General features: G+C 42.8%; 2 protein-coding genes across 2 annotated transcripts; both read right to left on the bottom strand.

Moving 5' to 3' along the window:
- Positions 1–1670: 1670 nt before the first annotated feature.
- On the bottom strand, positions 1671–2186 carry LOC135577165 (histone H2A). Its single transcript, XM_065045004.1, has one exon. The coding sequence runs from the start codon at positions 2121–2123 to the stop codon at positions 1734–1736; it is 390 nt and encodes a 129-aa protein (XP_064901076.1). The 5' UTR covers positions 2124–2186; the 3' UTR covers positions 1671–1733.
- Positions 2187–6681: 4495 nt separating this feature from the next.
- WBP11 (WW domain binding protein 11) lies at positions 6682–18848 on the bottom strand. Its single transcript, XM_005515069.4, has 12 exons — positions 18697–18848; positions 16961–17075; positions 16121–16152; positions 15324–15417; positions 14743–14939; positions 13760–13893; positions 12915–13108; positions 11914–12096; positions 11210–11314; positions 9977–10294; positions 8434–8616; positions 6682–7786 (listed from the first exon to the last, which is right to left on the bottom strand). The coding sequence occupies exons 2-12, from the start codon at positions 17022–17024 to the stop codon at positions 7353–7355; spliced, it is 1938 nt and encodes a 645-aa protein (XP_005515126.2). The 5' UTR covers positions 17025–17075; positions 18697–18848; the 3' UTR covers positions 6682–7352.
- Positions 18849–20536: the final 1688 nt, after the last annotated feature.

Here is a 20536-nt window from a genome sequence, read left to right as displayed (position 1 = left end):
CGAAGATGCAAAGGGTGAGTTAAAAAAGAGGCGATAAACCCTGAGTCCTGGACCTGGACAGACCTCGGGAGACAGAAACTTTTGTTTTTCCTTCTAAATAAAATCCGCGACGTAGGCAACTAAATCCCCAAAGTAATTAATTATTATACTTTAAAGGGTCTTCTCTTAATCTGCACTGAAAATCAGGGATTTGAATCGATACTTTAATCGCAAATTGATTTCAAAGAGGAGGAAGTAACACAGGCTCATCTCGAGCACTGAATATGGATTAGAAATTAGCTTCTTTGTCCAAAATCCTTTACCTCTTTCAAAATAATTAAAATAAATTAAATTAGTGCATTATGCAACAAGGCAAGAAGCAGATTAAAATCCTGTGAAGGGCTGTTTGTGCCCCAGAAGGAGATGACTTTTTACAGGGTAGCACCTTGTACTGTGTTGCTCCCTGTGCACAATACAGACATGGTTCCCTAGTGCTCTGCTACAGAAATATTTATTTTCTTAATAAATTAGGTGGCCTAAGGAGTTAACATGGACATTTTTTGTTAATAGTTATAATAAATGCCCTTTGGCTTTGTAATCCAGCCGTGTTTTTATTTTGATACAGTTTGATTGGTGAAAATCTGAGTCATCTGAGGAGACATTGCTGCAGAGGATTTTCCATACTTGACACAATTAAACTCTCTCAAGTTATCAGTTAGGGCTCCCCTTTCACAGCAGATTGTAAAATATTCTTTTTTCTTTTCTTTTTTACTGTCCAGTGACTGATTTGAAGTAATATTAAAAATTATATATCCAGCTGATACATCCATTGCTCTAAAATGGCTGGCTGCTAGCAAGGGGGGAAAAGTGTTTATCTGCCCTTTAAAAGTACCACAGTTAAACAAGTTAAAAATAAGCATATTTTACTTTTATGAGTACAGAGAACTAAGATATGTATTCTCTCATATTTTTCATTATTGCCCACAACCTTTTGCTTTACTGACAGCCTGTAAACTGTTACCGCTTGCTATTGTAACTGGCAGTAATGAAAATTTTGTACGATCTTATGATTCAAATACTTTGTTTTCAAGTGGGTAATTATTAAAATGTGTTTATTGAACTATAACATTTATTTGTGTGTTTATACTTCACCTTCTTTACGGTAATGTACAGTACTATATCCAAGGTAAAATCAGAACTGTCAACTGGCCTTTAATTTGCCTCAGTGGAGACCAGTTCCTCTCAGACTAATTCACTTTTAGGCAGAAAATGGGCACAGCAGCTCAAAGCCATGAAGAAAAACGTATTAAAAATTAATCATTCAGAATGCCTATTGTGAAAAAAGGACAAAGTCTGAAGGTCAAACGGTTCAGAGCGGGGAACAGTCGCTTTTAAAGAGATCAGTGAGTTACCTCAACTTCACACAGGGCTAAGCCAATGCAGGAAGAGGCCTGTGGAGGCTACACTGACCCCTACCAGAGCAAAATTATTTGCTTCACTTAACCTGATTTTTAGTATCTACTTACCAGCGGTTAGGTTTACATTTTTGTTAATACTGAACACATAGGCATTGTAACAGCAAAGACAATTTTGGGTTTGGGGAGTTTTTGTGGATTTTGATTTTGTATGTTTTTGGTGTGTTTCGTTCAGTTTTCCTTGTGTTTTCCTATGATCTACAGCTCCTTTAATGATGAAGTGGGTGGCTCTAAAAAGAGCCTTTGGGTTACTTTCGAGAGAAAAATACTCCCCACGTTTTACTTGCTCTTGGCTTTGTGGCTGTCGGTCTTCTTGGGCAGCAGCACGGCCTGGATGTTGGGCAGCACCCCGCCCTGCGCGATGGTCACCTTGCCCAGCAGCTTGTTGAGCTCCTCGTCGTTGCGGATGGCCAGCTGCAGGTGGCGGGGGATGATGCGCGTCTTCTTGTTGTCGCGGGCCGCGTTGCCCGCCAGCTCCAGGATCTCGGCCGTCAGGTACTCCAGCACGGCCGCCAGGTACACCGGGGCGCCGGCGCCCACCCGCTCCGCGTAGTTGCCCTTGCGCAGCAGCCGGTGGACACGGCCCACGGGGAACTGCAGCCCGGCCCGCGACGAGCGCGACTTGGCCTTGGCCCGCGCCTTCCCGCCCTGCTTCCCGCGGCCGGACATCACCACCAACGCTCTTCCGCTACCGCCGCTCAACCTGACGTGAACCACGCGTCACCGCGCCCCGCGTCCTGTCCCTTTTATAGCTTCCCCGCGCGCCCCGGCCTGCTTTTTGATTGGTTGTAGCACGCTCTCTCTTGCTCCGGCCAATAGCGCTGCGGATCCAAATCCACCCAATGGGAGAGCAGGCTGCTGGCCCTCCCCGTCCCGCCGCCCCGCCTGCCGGCCGCGGGGGAGGAAAGGGACGGGCCGGGCGCTCCCGGCGCGGGGGCAGCGACCACCCCTGGGCGGGGTCCAGCCTCTCCCTTCGGCCCTGGTCCGTGCTCGCCGCGGCCGAGCGACCCCGCCGCCGCTGCCCCCCGGGGCGTGCTCCATAGGGCGTTTGGTAGGGAAACGTGTCCCCGCCTGCCTGAGGGGAGCAGACGCGCTCCGCTGCCTGCCAGGGACAAGGGGGGAACCTCTGCTTGTGCCACCGCTGTCGTTTTAGAATCATCCTGCATTTAGAGCTTCAAAAACTCTACTACGAGATTACTTTAAAAATAGATTAGAGAGTAGAAACATTAGCTTTGGTAAGAATATTTGCAACCCAATGTGTGTGGAAATCAGGCAGGAACGTGTAACATGGGAAATTTTTCTGATTCTGGAGAAAAATCACTCAAGTGCTACTCAAACTAACATGGTATTATTTGCAAGGCTGTTCTGCAGGGCATTAGAAATCAGCCTTTGGTGCTTTTATTCAGAGTAGAGACTCACTGTACTGATAAACTGATTTGACTTTATCAAGAGTCGGGATGTTTGGAATTATTTGGGTCCATCTTACAGAGAGATTCTTGGTCATTTTTCTTCCTTTGTTCTAATTATCAGTTCTAATTATCTCTTTATTCTGTAACATCTTTTTCACTTTCTTCTATGCATTTCTAGCAAAAGCAGACACTATTTTTGTTTAAATTATTGAAAGAGCCTGCACCCTGGCATTAGCTACATCCTTCTGCTACCCCAGTGTTTTACAGCAGGCTCTTCCTCTATTTTCCCCACAATTTTGACTTCTGCTCTCATTTCCATAAATTCTAGTTCCGCGAGATTTTCCGCCTATTGTCCCCCTTCATTCCTTGATGCTTTTGTACTCTAACTTGTGGTTCTTATGCATGCACCACAGATCCCATGACAGGGATATAATAAAATTATAGCGAAGTGAGCAGTGTGGGTACCAGACTCCGCTGCTTACCTTGGATACTAACATTGTCATATTTCAGGAAAAGACAAAGCCATGACTCACACGAGGCCATCCGTGATAACCTACCAAAACATTCCAAACAAAACAACAAAACACCCCAAAAGAAGACATTTCATCTAAATCCTACAAGTCAGAGAGAAACAACTTTTTTATGTCTGGACAACCAAGATAAGTTCCCTGTTCTGAAGGTTCAGTAACCTTTAGAAAGTATCTTTCCTTAGTGGTGCGATTCAGTGGATTATCCAAAATTAATCTCAGAATCATTCTGCCTTTCTTTGTTTGTGCCATCACTAATTTTCACTGACACATAGGGCAAATCACACGACTTATCTATGCCTCCGTTCTTTCTCAACCTCTTTCCTGCCCATGATCATTTCTTCTCCTGTAAACACTCAGCCACAGATGAAAAACAAGAGCACAAGATGGAAGTGGTGTTACAGAGAAGAATCCCAAGTATCTGTATGACCACAATACGAGAACAAATGGGCCTGGGTTTATGTTACCAATTGTCCAAACCTGGGAACATCTGGAGTTGTAGAGAAGATGGCATTATAGGACTGTGTCCATGACCAGTGCCATCATAAGGTAAGTACATAATTGTTTCCATGAGCTCTGTTGAAATACTGTTCTGGAATATGCCACAAGCTTTCTATTGTGTTATTTTCTCCCTTTTAACAAGGCAATTTCTATTCAAATACTAAGCATTGATTCAACTCTCCTTCCACAAATGATGTGATATATACACATGTATCTATTTGACACACTTTCTTATTTAAACCCTTTTTGACTGGGTACCGAGACACAGTAGAGACACAGGGGAGGATTTTCCTATTTTATCTTAATAGAAGTTTATGCACAAAAACTTACGTAATTTGATGGATGTTCAGCCAAAGCAAGTTTTATTGATCTGCTCTTTTTTAAGGATTCCACTCAGAGTCATTACCAGAGGCTGAAGATAATACATTAATAAACTGAAAACATTATCTAGCTGATGCACTCATTGTCAGTTTAGCAGTCAAATTGCTTTACAATCGTTTCTGATGCTGAGAGATAAAAGATGGTCAGCAATCCTCAAAGCTGGATTTGATGTTTCTGCCATGGCTCATCATTCATGTAGTTTGTGAAGAACTAGGTGATTAACCAAGTGCATAGATTGAAGTCAGAGCATCCATAGATCCCATTGCTTTTATCAAAGTGACAGGAAGAACTTACATCCTAGAACTGTGTCAAAGGCAAGGAAGGAAAAATATCCCCCATATTAATTTAGCTGAAGACAAACCATAGTTGTACTCAATCAGATGAAATATCAGCCCCAAGCACAGCCAGTTTCTACACATACGGTCCCAGCTAGTCATACAGCTCCCAACCTCACATTTGTCTGAAAACAAAACCACAACAGAATGTGAGAATCCTACTGTATGAGCCATATAAGAGGGAGCAGGCACCCTGGCCTTGGACTCTTCCCAGAAAAAACACCTTCTTGTGACTCCTGTATGATTTGCATTGTCAAATCCAACTCTTCCCTGTGCCCTCAGAGTCCAGCTCAGGGGAATTCTCTCCCCACCTCAGCCCCACGTCTCTTCCCCACCCCCACACCTTTCCCCAAGCCATTTTAGAGGTCTATGGATTGTAGGAAATTACCTACCTCTTTTACAACCCCCTTGCTCCCCAGGAAGGGTGAGGAAGTTATCTGTTATTACACACTTTCCTTGTGAATGAAACTTAGCTTTTTGTGTCCATTTGAACACCTAGCAAATTCAAATCCTTTTGCCTCTGTCTGAAGACAAATGGATACAGCAACAGGTGAATGTTTGCTCTGTCCCAAAAAGAAGAAAAGGTGGTCCACCCTGTCTGAGAATACAGCCAAAGAAACACAAAACAAAACATAAAAAACAAACAAAAAATCCGAAAAAATCTAAGTTTAAGTGGAGGAACAGAATTAATCAACTGACTGCTGCAGGTTACTAATGTAACCACAGGGCTGCCAGGGAGATTTTCTTGACTTTGAATGACTTTGAATAGGAGAGAGGTCCTGATCCAACACCACAGTTCTCCTCAGGCTGCTTCCTGGGAGGGTCAATACTATTACTAAACTGAGAGTCAGAGGTACCAAAATGACCCCCATTCCCCCCAAAAAAATCACCATTCACACATTCCACTTATCAAAGAATAAGAACAAAATGCATTTTTTTAAAAGCCGAAATAAATAATATATTCCATAAATATAACTTAAATACATATATGTGTATTTAAGATACTACCAACACAACTGCAATCAACTGCTGAACCAGGAAAAGGACTGTTGTACAAACCTATTTGCGCACAGAATTCATGAAAACAAAATGCCCCTGCTCCGGCAGGGGGGATTGGACTAGATGATCTTTTGAGGTCCCTTTCAATCCCTAATATTCTGTGATTCTGTGAAAGTTTCCAAGTGTAAGTTTCAGTAGCTGATAATTCTGTCTCCTTAAAAGAGATTCAACCTCAAAACACTGAGTATTCTGCTAAGTGTGACGCTTATAGCCACCTAAAAGGTATTGTTCCAGGTATCTACTAGTCTAGCAGCTTAACAAATTTTCTCTATTAAAAAACTAAAAACCCACAAGTCTGGATATATTCACCTAGAAACTGATATATTTTTAGGAGGATTCACTCTTAATCACTAAGAAACCACCAGCTCTTCAACAAGGATAATGAAAGGTTTTCTCAATCTTCCACACTATATTGTACTTAAAACACTAACTCACACTTTCTTCCTTTTTTTAACAGGATGAAGACACCTACATAAATAGCTAACTACTAATATTAGGCCCTGTGCTCAAATTCAGCGTTCCAGACAAAACTTTGCATTTTTGAAATATTTTTTCTCTCTCTGAAGGAGCAGCTCATTTGGGAGAGACATTACCAACACAACTGATCTCACTGGTCTTAAAACTGATTTGTCTACGAGATTCCAGGAGATTCTGTAGTTCATTTCAAATGAGAATAAAGATCTGCTTCTTGCATGTGGTAAGGGTTATTGGTATATTTGGCTGTCAGCATACTAAATGAAGGTAAAGGAATACTTCTGCCCACATAGAAAAATAATTATTTTTAAAGATGGAAATGTCAAAGTTTCAAAAGTATTTGCACCTTAAAGGCATTAAGTTATAGAATTTGAAATCAGACTTTTAGCTGAATTTTAGTTTAGAAGAATGTATTATTTATAATGTAGCTATTGCTTTTGTTTTCTGAGGTTCAGAATGCCTGTCTCTTCCCCCAAGGCCAAAGAACCTCCCCCTTTTCCATCCGCAGGCTCGTTTTGGACAAATCACAAGGAAACCAGTATTTTGATACACTGAACGTTTATTGTCTTTCACAAGACAAAATGAAGTTTCCCCTGCCGATGAAAAGCCATTAAGATGACCATAAAGGGGACAGGATGCAAAATTCCAGTGTACAATATACGCAACAAATTACCTCCCTGACTACCCTGGAAGAAAGACGATTGATAATCTCACTGCAACTAAAAATCCAGATTATAAAATATTTACAGAAAAGAACAGTACAGAAAATAACTGGACAACCATATGTGTATGAAATGCTGCTAACACTTTTCTGGCTCCTTAGAAACCTGTTCCACTACCCTCACCAGAGCATTCCAGATGTGCAAAGATACAGGCAGAGCACAGTCACCCCCCATTCCCACATCCCCCTCCCCAGAGCACCATTATCTCCCTCCAAGGAAGGGGAAGGACTCAAGGGAAGCAGCATCACCTTCTCGACTGTAACTTCCTTCCACAAGTGGACATGCTAGCTCTGAAAGGAGGTCCCCAGCCAAACCTCATCTGCAGCGGTCTCTATTCAGAGCACACTGGCAAGTTAACCTGTGGGTAGGGAACAATTCCCTGTTCTGCGAGCTCTTTCATTGCTTGCAGGAGGACTTTTCCTTCTCTGCCCTCCATGGTGGTCTGATCTGTGTTCAGAGGAGCAGGAAAGCTGACTAGGACTATGAGAGGTCACAGGAGACCTTCCATTTCCTTCATGAAAGCTTCATACACGTCATCCTTTGTCTGTACAGAGATAGGGGCAGACGATCCAGCCTTAGGGGCAGCTTTGGTTAATGGGAGAGCAGGCTCATCATCCTGTTTTCTCTGGGAGGCAGCAGAAGCCCCTTTATTCTCCCGGCGCACTCGCAAGGCAGTGGGCACAAAGCGAGTGATCTCTGCCTTGGGGTTAGTGATCTGCGGCTTGGCACTGATGGTGGCCGTAGCTTTCTTCTCAATGGTGGCCGCACTGGTGTCATCCGCCTTGGGGCGCTGAATCAAACTGGGTGGGGCACTCAGCACCCCGGGATTTGGAATAGGAGCTGGTGGGAAGAGGCCAGGTGGGGCAGGTCCTAATGGAGGCACCAGAGGTGGCCGTAACATGCCTGGGCGAGGAGGAGGGATACCTGTGAGAAGAAAAGCAAGCATGAGCTGACTCCACACCTGGGAGTCTTAAAATCTTCAATCAAAAAAGATGCACAGGCTCAGAAAGCCAAGAAGGAAAAACAAACCCAACAAGATACAGTAGCACTGTCTTTGGAGGAAAAAAAAAAAAAAAAGAAAAAGTTTTGAACCTTGCACCAAATTCTGGGTTGAAAATGCTGCTGATCCTCAGACTTTGAAAGCTACATGTGCCTGTTTATTGCTCCCTTTCGAATTTTGAAGTTATAATCTGAAAACAGTTTCTTGATGATCCATCCCATTGGAATTCCAGTCATCAGAAATGTTTGGTCAAGCAGAAAAAATAAATGGCCCTATGTCCAACTCATTAAGTGGAGCACCACTACAGCACCCTGAGGTTATTCAGGAATAGTCCAGCAGGAGTTCATAATCTAAAATTCCCTCTTTGAGGACAAATTTCTTGCTGCCAAACTACACACAGTAGTATGGAATTACTTGTTATTACGAAGAAAAAGATACAGCACAATACAGCCACACTGACAGGAACAAAGACAAGCTAGTAACCGCTTATACTCCTGTCTTGGTCACCACAAGCAGAAACTGAAAATCAAGCAGGGAGAATCTTGGCACTGAGGCAACCAGAACACTTTACCTGGTGGGGCAGGAGGGGGCAGGCGAGGAGGCGGCCCACGTGGAGGAGGACCTGGGGGCAGACCTGGCGGGGGGCCTGGGGGAGGGCCAGGTGGTCGCCCAGGTGGAGGGCCTGGTGGCAGAAGTCGAGGTAAAGGCCCACGCAGTCCTGGTAAACCAGGAGGTCTCAGGAACGGAGGAGCTCCTAAAAGCATGCACAGAAATGACAAGAAATTTAGTTCACAGTTAAGAAAACCCAAAACTATTCCATCACCTAAAACTAAAAATCTTCAACAGGAATTTGAAAGCTGTTCTAATGCTAACCAGCCACCGCACTAAACAGGTCTTCTAAAAAAAATAAGTCTCCAAGATAGGCAGCAGTTTTTAGACTCAGAGAAAAGTTTCTTCATAATAGTCAAGTATGTTCTCTCATGTGTGAAAAGGGATCTTCCCCATGTAATGAAACAATAGTAAAGAACAGCCACTGAACTGAGATGGTTAGAATTTAAACAGCTACAAGTGAAAGAATTTTTCACTCTGGCATCTGATTGCCCTTCTTGCCTGAAGGGTTGTTTTGCTCTATTGAAAGTAGCTGTTTTGAGGTTTGAGGTTCACCCTCTAGGGGATATCAGAAATAAAACTGTGGGGAAGACAATGGAAACAACTTAACTCTCCCCCCACCCCCCATGGAAAAAAAAAAATCACGTTGTTAATGTACCCATATAGAATAAAATACATTAAAATTATAGTATATACTGCTCCTCACTGTAGTCCAACTATTGACTTTTGCAATGTTAAGAACCCAAGAGACAGATTTATACACTCTTAAAATTACAAAGCAGCTTGTTACTGTTACCCAGTTCAACTATATGATAACACTGCTAATTTAGAGAAAATAAATTGCTGTCTTCCTCTAAATAAAAAAATTCAAGTGTTTGCCCTCAAAAATAACATACACTATAAAAAAAAGTTATTGACCGGCCCCATTGCTAATAGTCTCCATGCAGTCTAATATTGTCATAAATTCAACTTAGTACTTATTTCATCTGAGGATAGTTTTCTGCCCTAACAAGACTAAAATACATTCAGGTGGTGGAACAGCAGAAGCACTGTAGCTTGTTAAAAAAAAAGCCAAATCCTGTACCTCAGCAGAGGCTCCCAAACCTCTTTAGCATGTCTTGTTCAGGACAAGGTGTGAAGGGAAGAACACGAGAGAAGAAAAAACAAAACAAAAAAAACAACACGACACACCAGCATGCTGGAGAGGCATATGGCACCAGGCCTTCTCATTCTTCATACTCCAACACTGGCCCCACTGCTGGTCAGTGCCAATGACCAAATGGCCATCAGGCTGACAACAGCTACAGGTGCCTGATGCCTCAAAAGTGCAGTACAGCAACAACAGACCAACCACAGAAGAGATCAGACAGGTCTCAGCAAGTATAACACTAAGCTCCTGCACCTCATCTGCAACACATTCTTTAGCTTCACAACTCCCAAACTGATAAACTGTCTGCAGTACCAACAGCCCACATCCTTCAAGCCTAAGCAAATTGAGTATTCACCTGGTGGAGGGCCGGGAGGAAGGCCAGTGGGTGGGCCTGGGGGCCTCAGTGGAGGGGCCGGAGGTGGTCCTAGTGGAGGTGGCCCAGGCATAGGAGGTGCCTGTATCTGAGTTGAAGGAACTGACTGTGAGGACTGTTGCTGCTGTTGTGTCTGGGAGGTCGCAGTAGATGACCCCGTCTCTGCAAGAGCTTCCTCACTGAGTTGTTGTTGCTGCTGTTGCTGCTGTGATGTCTCTTCAGACTCCGAGTCATCTTCCTCCTCCTCCTCTTCTTCTGAATATTCCTCCACTTCTCTCCCTTCTTCTGGAATTTCCTGACCTGGAAATGGAGACACACTTACAAAAATCAGTCCACAGGTAATATCTGTGAACATCACAGAAAAACCTAAGCATACAAAATAAAAAAGAAAGATAAACTTCACTTCAAAGGAAATTAAACTGACCACATTTTGTTATTAAACAGAAAATCAGAAAAAAAAAAAACACAAAAAAAGTCACAGTTCTGGATAGCTCTGCTACCAAGAGCTATGTGTTCCTGTGGGAACTGAAACTTCTACCCAATCCAAATTCCAGCTATTTGACGTACGGTTTGTGGGAGCTTGAGAAGGGGAAAGGGTGTGCAAAAGGAGAGGGGAAGGAACATGAAATAACTTCCTACGATCCTTTGAAGGGTGTGGGGGAGAAACTGTTTTTTAATTAAAATAGAACGGATTTTATTTAGACCTAAAATAAACATAATCCCCATCTCCAGAAACACTAGCACCTCTAAAAGGTGCTGAGGTGTCTTTCTAAAACAAAAAAACCCAAAATATTCACTCTATGGGTTGTTTCTGCAAAAGGACGTTTTTAGGGAGCATTAACTCTTACAGGTTACAGGCTGAGCCCAAAGACAATCTCACCTTTTGTTGCACTAAGAGGTTCACATTTCATTTGAGCAATTGCTTAAAAGTTAAGCAAGATAAAATTCAGAGGAAAAAATCCCAGTACATCAAAAAAACTTGTAAAATGCTACTGAAACTTCAACTCTGCTTTGCAAAACACACACATTACTAGACTGAAAATAACGTTAAAAGGTAAAACAACAAACGCCTAACCACAGCTGATACTCCTAGCAGACCTTACATTATGACAGTAAAATATCTACTCCATTAAAGAAAAACTCTGCAAAGTAAGCTTACCAGAGAAACTTCAACTGGAAGCCTAATGGCATACCTGATATATCTGTCTCACTGACCTGCCATTCGTAACATCATGGCCTGGAGTGGAGTCAGTTCTTTCATGTTCTTTTTCTTTTTTCGTGACTTCCCAGCAGGCATGTCTGCAAACCGTACACTATGACCTGAAGAAACCAAAGCATAGGCAAGGGTGGCCAGGAGGTGGGAAGAAAATAATAAAAACCAGTCTGTAAGTCTTCTACCTGCTATGGATAATGTATCATTCGAAGGTAATGATGCTCATTACGTAAGAGTTAACATTGATGTCACTGATTATCTGAACTTTTGCTAAGCCAGTGTTGACTATCAATTGGTCTCTGCTGAGCAATCAAGAAAGAAACTATTATCCAAAAGCATTAGCAGTATGAAATTCAGTTCTCTTAGAAGTGTTGTTTAAGTCACTGAAGAATGAGTATATTTTACACTGAGGGTTAATTTTTGTAGGATACCTTGGCAATTCAATGTTTCAGGTGAAAAATGGCTTGCAAGCTTATTAAGCTAACTCAGCTGTTAAGAACACATGTCCATCTGAAAAGATGCTTCACTTTTAGATAGATTCCTTCTGATTCACTGACTTACAGAAATTCTTCTGCTGTTAGTTAGAACAGTTAGCTGGCTAAACAATTTACCTCCCCCCTGCCTCAGCCAGGATAAGACACGAACTCTGTTAAGTAGTGTTTCTCTTTTGAAAAATCAACCCCCAAACTATAATTTCCCATCATACCGGATTTCTTTTCTTCAACACCTTCCCTCTCCTTGTCATTATCACGATGCAGGAAGTCCTCGCTTTCACTGTCTGCATCTGACCTATCGCTGTCACTGTCATCACTACTCTCGTCATGCTTGTCTTGATCCATATCCTCATCTTCACTGGTACTGGACATATCATCATCGTGCCCTCGCTGTCCTGCAGGAAACAAAGTATTAGGAAATGCATAAACTCCAGATATACTAGTGTGAAAGGCAGAACATTTTCTATGTCTACAGTTGGAAAGATCCCCCTAGCAACAGCATGGACACGTTGTCAACCCTTTACTGTTTAGCACACATCCTTAAACAATGTTTTGGAGAGCTTATTTATAAGACTTCCTATTAACCAGCTAGTTAATTTGCACAGCAAACAAGTGAAGGTAAATCCTATCTGCAACTCATTAGTTCACTTATATTCAGCAATTGACCACCACTGAAATACTTCAGTGCTTTCTGGTATGCAATAGAGCTGATCTACCCATTCAAAAAGGTTTCTGGGGATGATACAGTAACTGTGTTAAAAAAGAGGACCCAGGTTGAAAAAAAAGGTCGTAGGTAGGCGCTGGATAGAGACTATTTTCCTACAACACAGGTTCTCCTACCAAATCTATACCCAAACTTGGTTTGGATTTTGGGGGGACTGGGTTTTTTTTTTTTTGTTTTGTTAGTTTTTGCTGGTTTGTTTTAAATGGAAGATTTCTCAGATAAAGGTTTTTTCCCCTTTATTTTTGTTTTTAATTTTGTTTTGTTTTTTAAGAGATAATATGTAGTGTTTCAGCCTTGTTAAGACTACACAGAAAAATATTCAACCTCTGCAACATAAAAAAAAAAAAAAACCAACAAAAAAAAAACAACAACAGGTAGAATCACCTCAGAGGTACAATCACTCAAGAAGAGTCCTTCAGATAGTATTAACACCCATATTGACAGAGAGAGGTCAAGGAAAACCCCAGACAGTAACAGGAAAGTCCCTACCTGCTTCAGAACCGTAAGAAATCTCCTCTTCTCGTCTTCGAGGAGCCATCTCCAAAGTGAAGCCCACTTTACGGCCATACATCTGTAGGACCTGAGGTGGAGGTGGCCCTGGAGGAGGTCCAGGGGGCTTCCTGCCTGGAGGCAAACGTGGAACACCAAGCCCAGGAGGAGGAAGCATGGACCGAACTGGTGGTCTGGATACAAGAAAGGAAATGAGAAATGTAGGAGCAAACACAAATGAAAGCAAACACACACTTCTGTAGCCTTCTCTCAGCAGCCTTCTAAAAAGAAACACAAACATTTATAAAATATAGATTTGTCCCAAAAAGGTTACAACCTCATACAAAGACATGATTGCTGAAGGTCAGACAAAAGCAAGCTTTTCAGAAGGCAACTGAAGATTGAATTCCACCACAGAAGCAGAATGAGGTAACCACAAAGCTGGTAAAAACAGAAGGCTATTCAGAAAGAAATAGAATGAACTAGTATTAGGAAAAGAAACTTGACAAACAAGGAAACCAGGAGCTTAAACTGGATATACCAGCAAGACAAAAGAACACATATGGCAATTTAAGGGGAATTTTTGTTCAAAGTGGCAGGGCTTTAAGTTTTACTCATATGCAGAAAGACAAATGCTAGAAGACAGTATATTACTCAAAAAAATTTAAAGAAAAAACTGTAATAGAAGGAAAATATTTAAAAGGGCTTTGGTTAAAAGAAAGTATAATTCACTCACAGAATTCCCAATTTCCACTAGACAATATCACCTCTGCTTCTGCCCCTCGTTCCTTCCAAGTAAGAGCGCTCCTTTTTCACTTCCCCTCCAAGTTTCTTTTTCCACTTACCCATAGGCTGATGTCTTCTTGAGGATAGAAGGTGGTTGGGCCCCTGGAAGGGGAATGTCCTGTATGAGGATGTTGGAGGGAGCGTGTGGCATATCTGGTAAGGGGATACTTTCCACTTCAACATGCTGAGCATTCTGGGGAAGAAATAAAAAATAAAGAAAAGAAAAAGAGAGAATGGATTACTCCCAGAGAAGCTACTGCACAACCTCATTACCTTTCAAAGTACAGAACACACAGGACCTGCCATCACTTGCCAAAGGTGTCTGTTCTTAGGGCACGTTATCTTGCAGCACTTCATGAGAGACATTTGGGAAAAAGTCAACAGTAAAAGCTTTCAACACAAAACAAAGCAGATGCAGTGCACCCATGAAAGGCTTTAGCATTTCAGTCAAAACCCAGTCAGGTTTCCATCTCCCTCTAGACCTCCAGTCCCTAAAGCAAAGGGGCTACAGACAAGTATGCCTGTATTTTTTTAAGCATCCAGAAGGCACAAATCACAACCTGGTGCATATTCTAAAGAAAAACATATCTTGAAGATACTTGCACTTGGGCAACATTATGTTCTTCAGTATGGTAGGGAAGAATGTCAAACAAAGTTCTTTAAAGGAATGCCAAAGGATTCTCATTATTTCCAGCAACAGATTTAGCAGAAATTCACAGAAATTTCACCTGCACACTCACAAGTTCACTCTAAAACAGAAAACAAATATTGATATTGTCAATCTGCAGCATAGATTTCCCTTTCCCCTGTAATTTCTTGTTGAATGAAATCACTATATTGGAGACAAATGCAGACCTGACAACGCCCATGCTGTCCTCACTGAAATGCTATAAGTGGAGATACTATGAAAATTAATATAAGTACTTAATATGGGGCACATAATGGGTGTCTTATAAAGTTCCCTTCCTTCATAACTGTTAAACCTAATGCGCAAAGAGTATACACTACCACAGATACAAGCCTGAACTACAGCAAGCATTACCTTGACAGCATCAAAATACTGGCTGAGTTGTGATCTCTTCTGCTCGTACTCCACTTCCAGCTTGCGCAGTTCTTTATAGATGTCAGGATTCTCCTTCTCATAGAGCCGCAAGATGCGCTCAAAAGTTTCACGGAGCTTTTTGCGTTTATCCTTTAGCACTTTTTCATTAAGTTGTGGCTGCTGTACTGGGTTAAATTCTAATCCAAGACAGCAAAAAAACAACCCCAAAATTCTTAAGTTACTCTAGTCCACAACTGTGAGGAATGAAACAACTTCAAAGCAGACAACTTCCAATCCCTATTTCCAGGAAGTCTTCAGCCTTATGACAATCACCTCCTTCAACTCCAAGTCACTATCGCACACACTACTAAGTCTTCATAGCAGCCATCTTCTTGACAAAAAAAGAGTACTATTTGATAGCACATCAATCATAATCAACCCCCAATTACTCATAGAATCTCCCCTTCTAACAGGAAAAACAAAAGGTTACTATATTTTAGTCTCCCAGTCATCCCTTAATACTGTGTTATGCATCTACATAAACCACTGCCAAAGTCCAACACCTGGTAACTCTCACTTACCCATCTCATCCAATTTTTCCATGTCCCGGATAATCTGCTTTGGATCTTTCATCTTTAATACAGCTGCTCGTACCATCATTCGTTGCTTTTTGTTCTAAGACAACCAGAGATCAAGGAGGTCAGAAAAGTGTCACAGGAGAAAGAGACAGAACCTTTGTACCAAATACACCCCCCCTCAATATTCTCAGTCTGCAGAAAGAAAACATACTTCAAAATGCCCTGCAAATATTAACCATGGCACACAGCAGCAACAACAGTAATTAAGACTTCTGGGAATTTTAATTCCACTATCTTGCTATTTACAAATGCTTCTGTAATTCGTTCACTCCAATTAAAACATATAATCAACAAGATAAACCAACTGACAAAAGACATATAGCAAAACATGCTAAAATGTATTTAAGTTTTGGGTCATTTATTTATGGTTTGTTTGGTTTGGGTATTTTTGTTATTTGCTTGTTTGTTTCAGTTTTGTGCTTGCTTGCTTGTTTGTTTTGGGGGAAGGGTGGGGTGTGGTTTTTTTTTAATTCCCAAGTACTTACAATAACGTTTCAAAAAGCTGCAATTGTCACAAGTTAAAAAATACCAGATTATAAGATACGGTTGCTCAACAAAAAAAAAAAAAAATCTGTCTGTGTTTTCCTGAACGACTTGTTTGGACAGTATTTTCCAAAGTGAATCTCAGGATATTAACCAAAATATCTGTAGTCTGTTCATTGGCTGTGGCCCATTACAATCACAAACATGATACATAGTGCAGGGAACGCCAAGTAAACATTCCTGATCTCTTTATTTACCTTCTTCAGCTCCCTCTTCCGAGCTTCCTTCCCTAGAGAGGTGAGAGAAAGAGAAAATAACTTGAAAGAGACAGTCAAATTCATGAAAAACCTTTCCTTCATCAAGATTAGTGCTGTTTCTCAACAGTTCACTGTTTACAAAGACTGTAGCACTTAAACTTGTCTTCCCAGTGAAAGACAGCATGAAGTAGATTTCTATTTCATGTGTATCACACAGAAAGAAAAGGAGATACAGTAGTATTCACATCTCCAGAGGCAGAAATGTTCCTATATAGAAAGGAACAATAGGCAGCAAAAGTCATACTGATATGTGCGGTCATGTAAGGATTTCTGCACAGAAGCTGAAATAGATCCAACAGCAAACAGCACACTCTAAAAATATGCAGGCTTTGAACACGCATCTGAAATAAAGCATATTCACAATGGAAGTCTGGATTTCCCTTATCTGCTTTGCATTGATAACATCTGGCATGTTACCAATAGAAAAAACACAGTTAGAAGACTCCCTCATCTAACTAAACCACTTGCAAAATTTGACATGTTCCTCAGATTCCAGGCTCAGACAGATGAATTTGCAGTCTAGCCAACACCTAAGTACAAAGACCCGTGAACACTGGTACCTACAGTAAAAAACAAGAGGTAAATACTGAAGAGAAGCAGCAGCATGAAAGCAAGTAGCCTTCTCAGGAAGTTTTTACACCAGCCAAACCTGAGATAATATTTTTCAGGGTGAATCAGAACTGAGTTTCCCCACAAGTGAGGATTTTATCTTCAGAGAAAGCTTTTTATCTGCTTCCCTGTAACCCCCATTCCCACCTGCTAAGCTTTACAGTTACTTACGGGCCTGATCCGTGGGATTCATGAACTTCCCACTCTTGGTGGATGATGTAGATCTCCGCCCCATTTTGACTTCTTTCCTTCCGCCTCAAAACAAAACTTAAAAAGAGGGAGAGACCTGGAAAAGATGACATAGTTTCAGGTTCTATGCATGAGCACCTTGAGTATGCTTATTCCTCCTCTCTAAATCAGCAGCTTGCTCTGTCAAAAACCTCAAATACTTGCATGGTCCTCAGATATCTACATCATCACCCTACTTTAACTAAGTACTACTATTTAAGTGCCTACTTACTACTACTTTACTATGCACCCACTTTAAACAAATCAACTAGTTCATTATTCACCCCAAGATTCAAAACAAGAAGATTTTGCTTATACTACAGAGGGGCGCAGGGGGGGAAGAGACACGCATTCTGTTTTTCTGAGCCTACCAGAGTTCTTCTAGCTTTTCACTTACTTTCACAAGTGCTCTTAAATTTTTACCTGTCTATTCCTCTCTATTTCAAATGTTCCCACAAATTTCTTCCTCTCCTCAAACGTTTAAGCTGCCCTTGATCTCTTTCCCCTGCACTCACTGTACCCATCAGCAAGCGTTCTGCACACGCATCTGTGTCGGCTTCTCCTCCCCACAGGCCACTGCTATACCCGTCCTTATGCTCTCTACCTCCATCAGTGTTATTTCAAGCTGTGTTATGATGACCAGAGAAGAAAAGGTTATTTGGGAAACAATTATTTCCTGTCTTTAGATATATCTTCAACTTACAGACTACCGAAGTGTCCAAACTATAGCCAGGGCTATTGCCTCTCTCACAGATCTAATCTCCTTCCACCTCTGCTCCAACTTGTCTGTCAAACCACCACGAGAGGCTGCAGGGAGGGGGAAGGAAAAAAAATAACCACACAATGGATTCAATCCCAGAATCTAAAACACCCTCCGAAACTTGGGAGCTGATGGGGTACAGATTTGTAGTCACCACACTCATCCAAATAGATTACAACCAGAATGAAAGGATTCACGAGTTCACTCTGAAATTCTCTGCAGACCCACCGCAGTCATCATGTGCATCTTCCTTCCCTAGTTACAGAAAATGCCCCTTTCAAACCACTAAATTATATCCCTCCCCCTACCCCTTAAAAAGAAGTTTAAGCACAGCATCTCGCTTAGTGCTTCATGGCCTCACAGAAAGGGTTCCAAGCTTCTATGACTGACCACATTCAATGCGCTAAGTAGTAAAAAACTAGAGAGCTCTGCCCACGGGTCCTGCCAGCAGGTTATGCTCACAACTGTCCTGCTGCCTGCAAAAGCACCTCATGATTTCTGATTATCAACAACATAACATTGCACCGATTTATTTTTTACTTTTGCAAGACACCATCATTTCCTCAGGTGGGACGCCCACCAGCCAGAGGCAGGAGTTACATCTGCACCCCGCGTTTTCCAGATTTCTACTATTTTAAGGGGAAAAAAAGAGTAAACTCCTGAAACCTCGATTCCAAATCCTTTTAGGACACAAAGCAAAGAGCTTCAACTATACAACCGAAGGAGAAAGGGGGGTGGGAACTAAAATCTAAATTTATGGTATTTTTTGGCCACTGGGGAACGATGCAGAAAGTCTCCCATGAGGCACCCAAAAGCCTCCCCTCCTCCCTCGGCGGAGGGAAGAAGAACAGGCGGCGGTGCAAACTGCCCTCTCCTCCTCTCCTCTCCTCCCAGCCCGGTCCCGCCGCGCTGCTCTCACCCTCCGCCCGGCCGGGCCGTCCCGACTCCTCCCGCCGCAGCGGCCTCTACGAGCCCCGCGCTCCCCGCCGCGGCCCCGCCGCCATCTTGAACCGAGTGGCGCGCTGCCGTAAGGCGCGACTGCCGAACGGCGCTCCGGAAGTAGAATCTCCAGCGCGCCGGCTCCATCTCTATGATTCCGCCTCCTCTTTTCTCGCCCGCGCGGAGGCTCCTCTATGGTAATGAGGGGGGTGGTCGCAGCGGTCACTGCCCCCCCGCTCTGCTGGGGAGATGCCGCTGTCTGGCAACAAGGGGCGTGTGATAAGCAGCAGAATCACAGGATGTTAGGAATTGGAAGAGACCTCGAAAGATCATCTAGTTCAATCCCCCTGCCGGAGTAGGAACGCCTAGATGAGGTTACACAGGAGTGTGTCCAGGCGGGTTTTGAATGTCTCCAGAGCAGGAGACTCCACAACCCCCCTGGGCAGCCTGTTCCAGTGCTCTGTCACCCTCACTGAGAAGAAGTTTCTTCTCAAATGTAAATGGAACCTCCTGTGTTCCAGTTTGTACCCACTGCTCCTTGTCGTACCATTGTTTGCCACTGAGAAGAGCCTGGCTCCATCCTCGTGATGCTCACCCTTTACATATTTATAAACATTAATGAGATCACCCCTCAGTCTCCTCTTCTCCAAGCTAAAGAGACCCAGCTCCCTCAGCCTTTCCTCATAAGGGAGATGCTCCACTCCCTTCATCATCTTTGTTGCCCTGCGCTGGACTCTCTCCAGCAGTTCCCTGTCCTTCTGGAACTGAGGGGCCCAGAACTGGACACAATATTCCAGATGTGGTCTCACCAGGGCGGAGTAGAGGGGAAGGAGAACCTCTCTCGATCTACTAACCACCCCCCTTCTAATACACCCCGGGATGCCATTGGCCTTCCTGGCCACAAGGGCACAGTGCTGGCTCATGGTCATCCTGTTGTCCACCAGGACCCCCAGGTCCCTTTCCCCTACGCTGCTCTCTAACAGGTCGTTGCCCAACTTATACTGGAACCTGAGTTTGTTCCTGCCTACGTGTAAAACTCTACATTTGCCATTGTTAAATTTCATTAAATTTTTCCCCGCCCAACTCTCCAGCCTGTCCAGGTCCCGCTGGATGGCAGCACAGCCTTCTGGTGTGTCAGCCACCCCTCCCAGCTTGGTGTCATCAGCAAACTTGCTGACAGTGCACTCTAGTCCCTCATCCAAGTCATTGATTTATTTTCTGTGGGGAATAAAGGCAAAAGGGCAAGAGAGCAGGAGCTCCTGGTAGACTCAGATGTTATTTGAGCTTATTGTTGGGTGACGACAGCGCTGCTCCCCTGTGAGGGCGCTGGCAGCCCCCTGCCGGGCTTGTGTGCTGGCTGCTGTTCTCCAGGAACTGCTGGAGAAATGGATGATGTTTGTCAGGCAACTGCAGCCGTATGAAGAGAACAGGAGAGTTAGTTGGGCCCCAGCAGGGCCCGAGGATCTATGTTGTTACTTGTCATTCCCTACATTGAAGAGAAGCTGCCAAATCAATGTATACTGTGATTAAGTTATAAAAGACATACCCATCATTAACCAAATGACATGATAAATGCTTTCTGACCACCTGCAAAATGAGGGGATATTTTTCAAGTTTTAGATCCTTCTGCATGACAGGAGGGAGACAGAAGATTAAGTGATACATTGTTTAGAAGCAGAGTGCTTAGTTTATATTTAACTAATAATTAGTAGATGTGACTAAGAAACTAAACAATTATAACTAACATCATCAATTATTTCTTAGCACAGAAATTTGCATTGTATGCCAAAATTTTCAAAAATTGTAATGCATATGTAATA

Source organism: Columba livia, chromosome 1 (genome assembly GCF_036013475.1).
Source record: "Columba livia isolate bColLiv1 breed racing homer chromosome 1, bColLiv1.pat.W.v2, whole genome shotgun sequence".
Classification (NCBI taxonomy): domain Eukaryota; kingdom Metazoa; phylum Chordata; class Aves; order Columbiformes; family Columbidae; genus Columba; species Columba livia.
The sequence above is the reverse complement of the archived record's forward strand: the minus strand, read 5'-3'. Positions and strand labels throughout refer to the sequence as shown.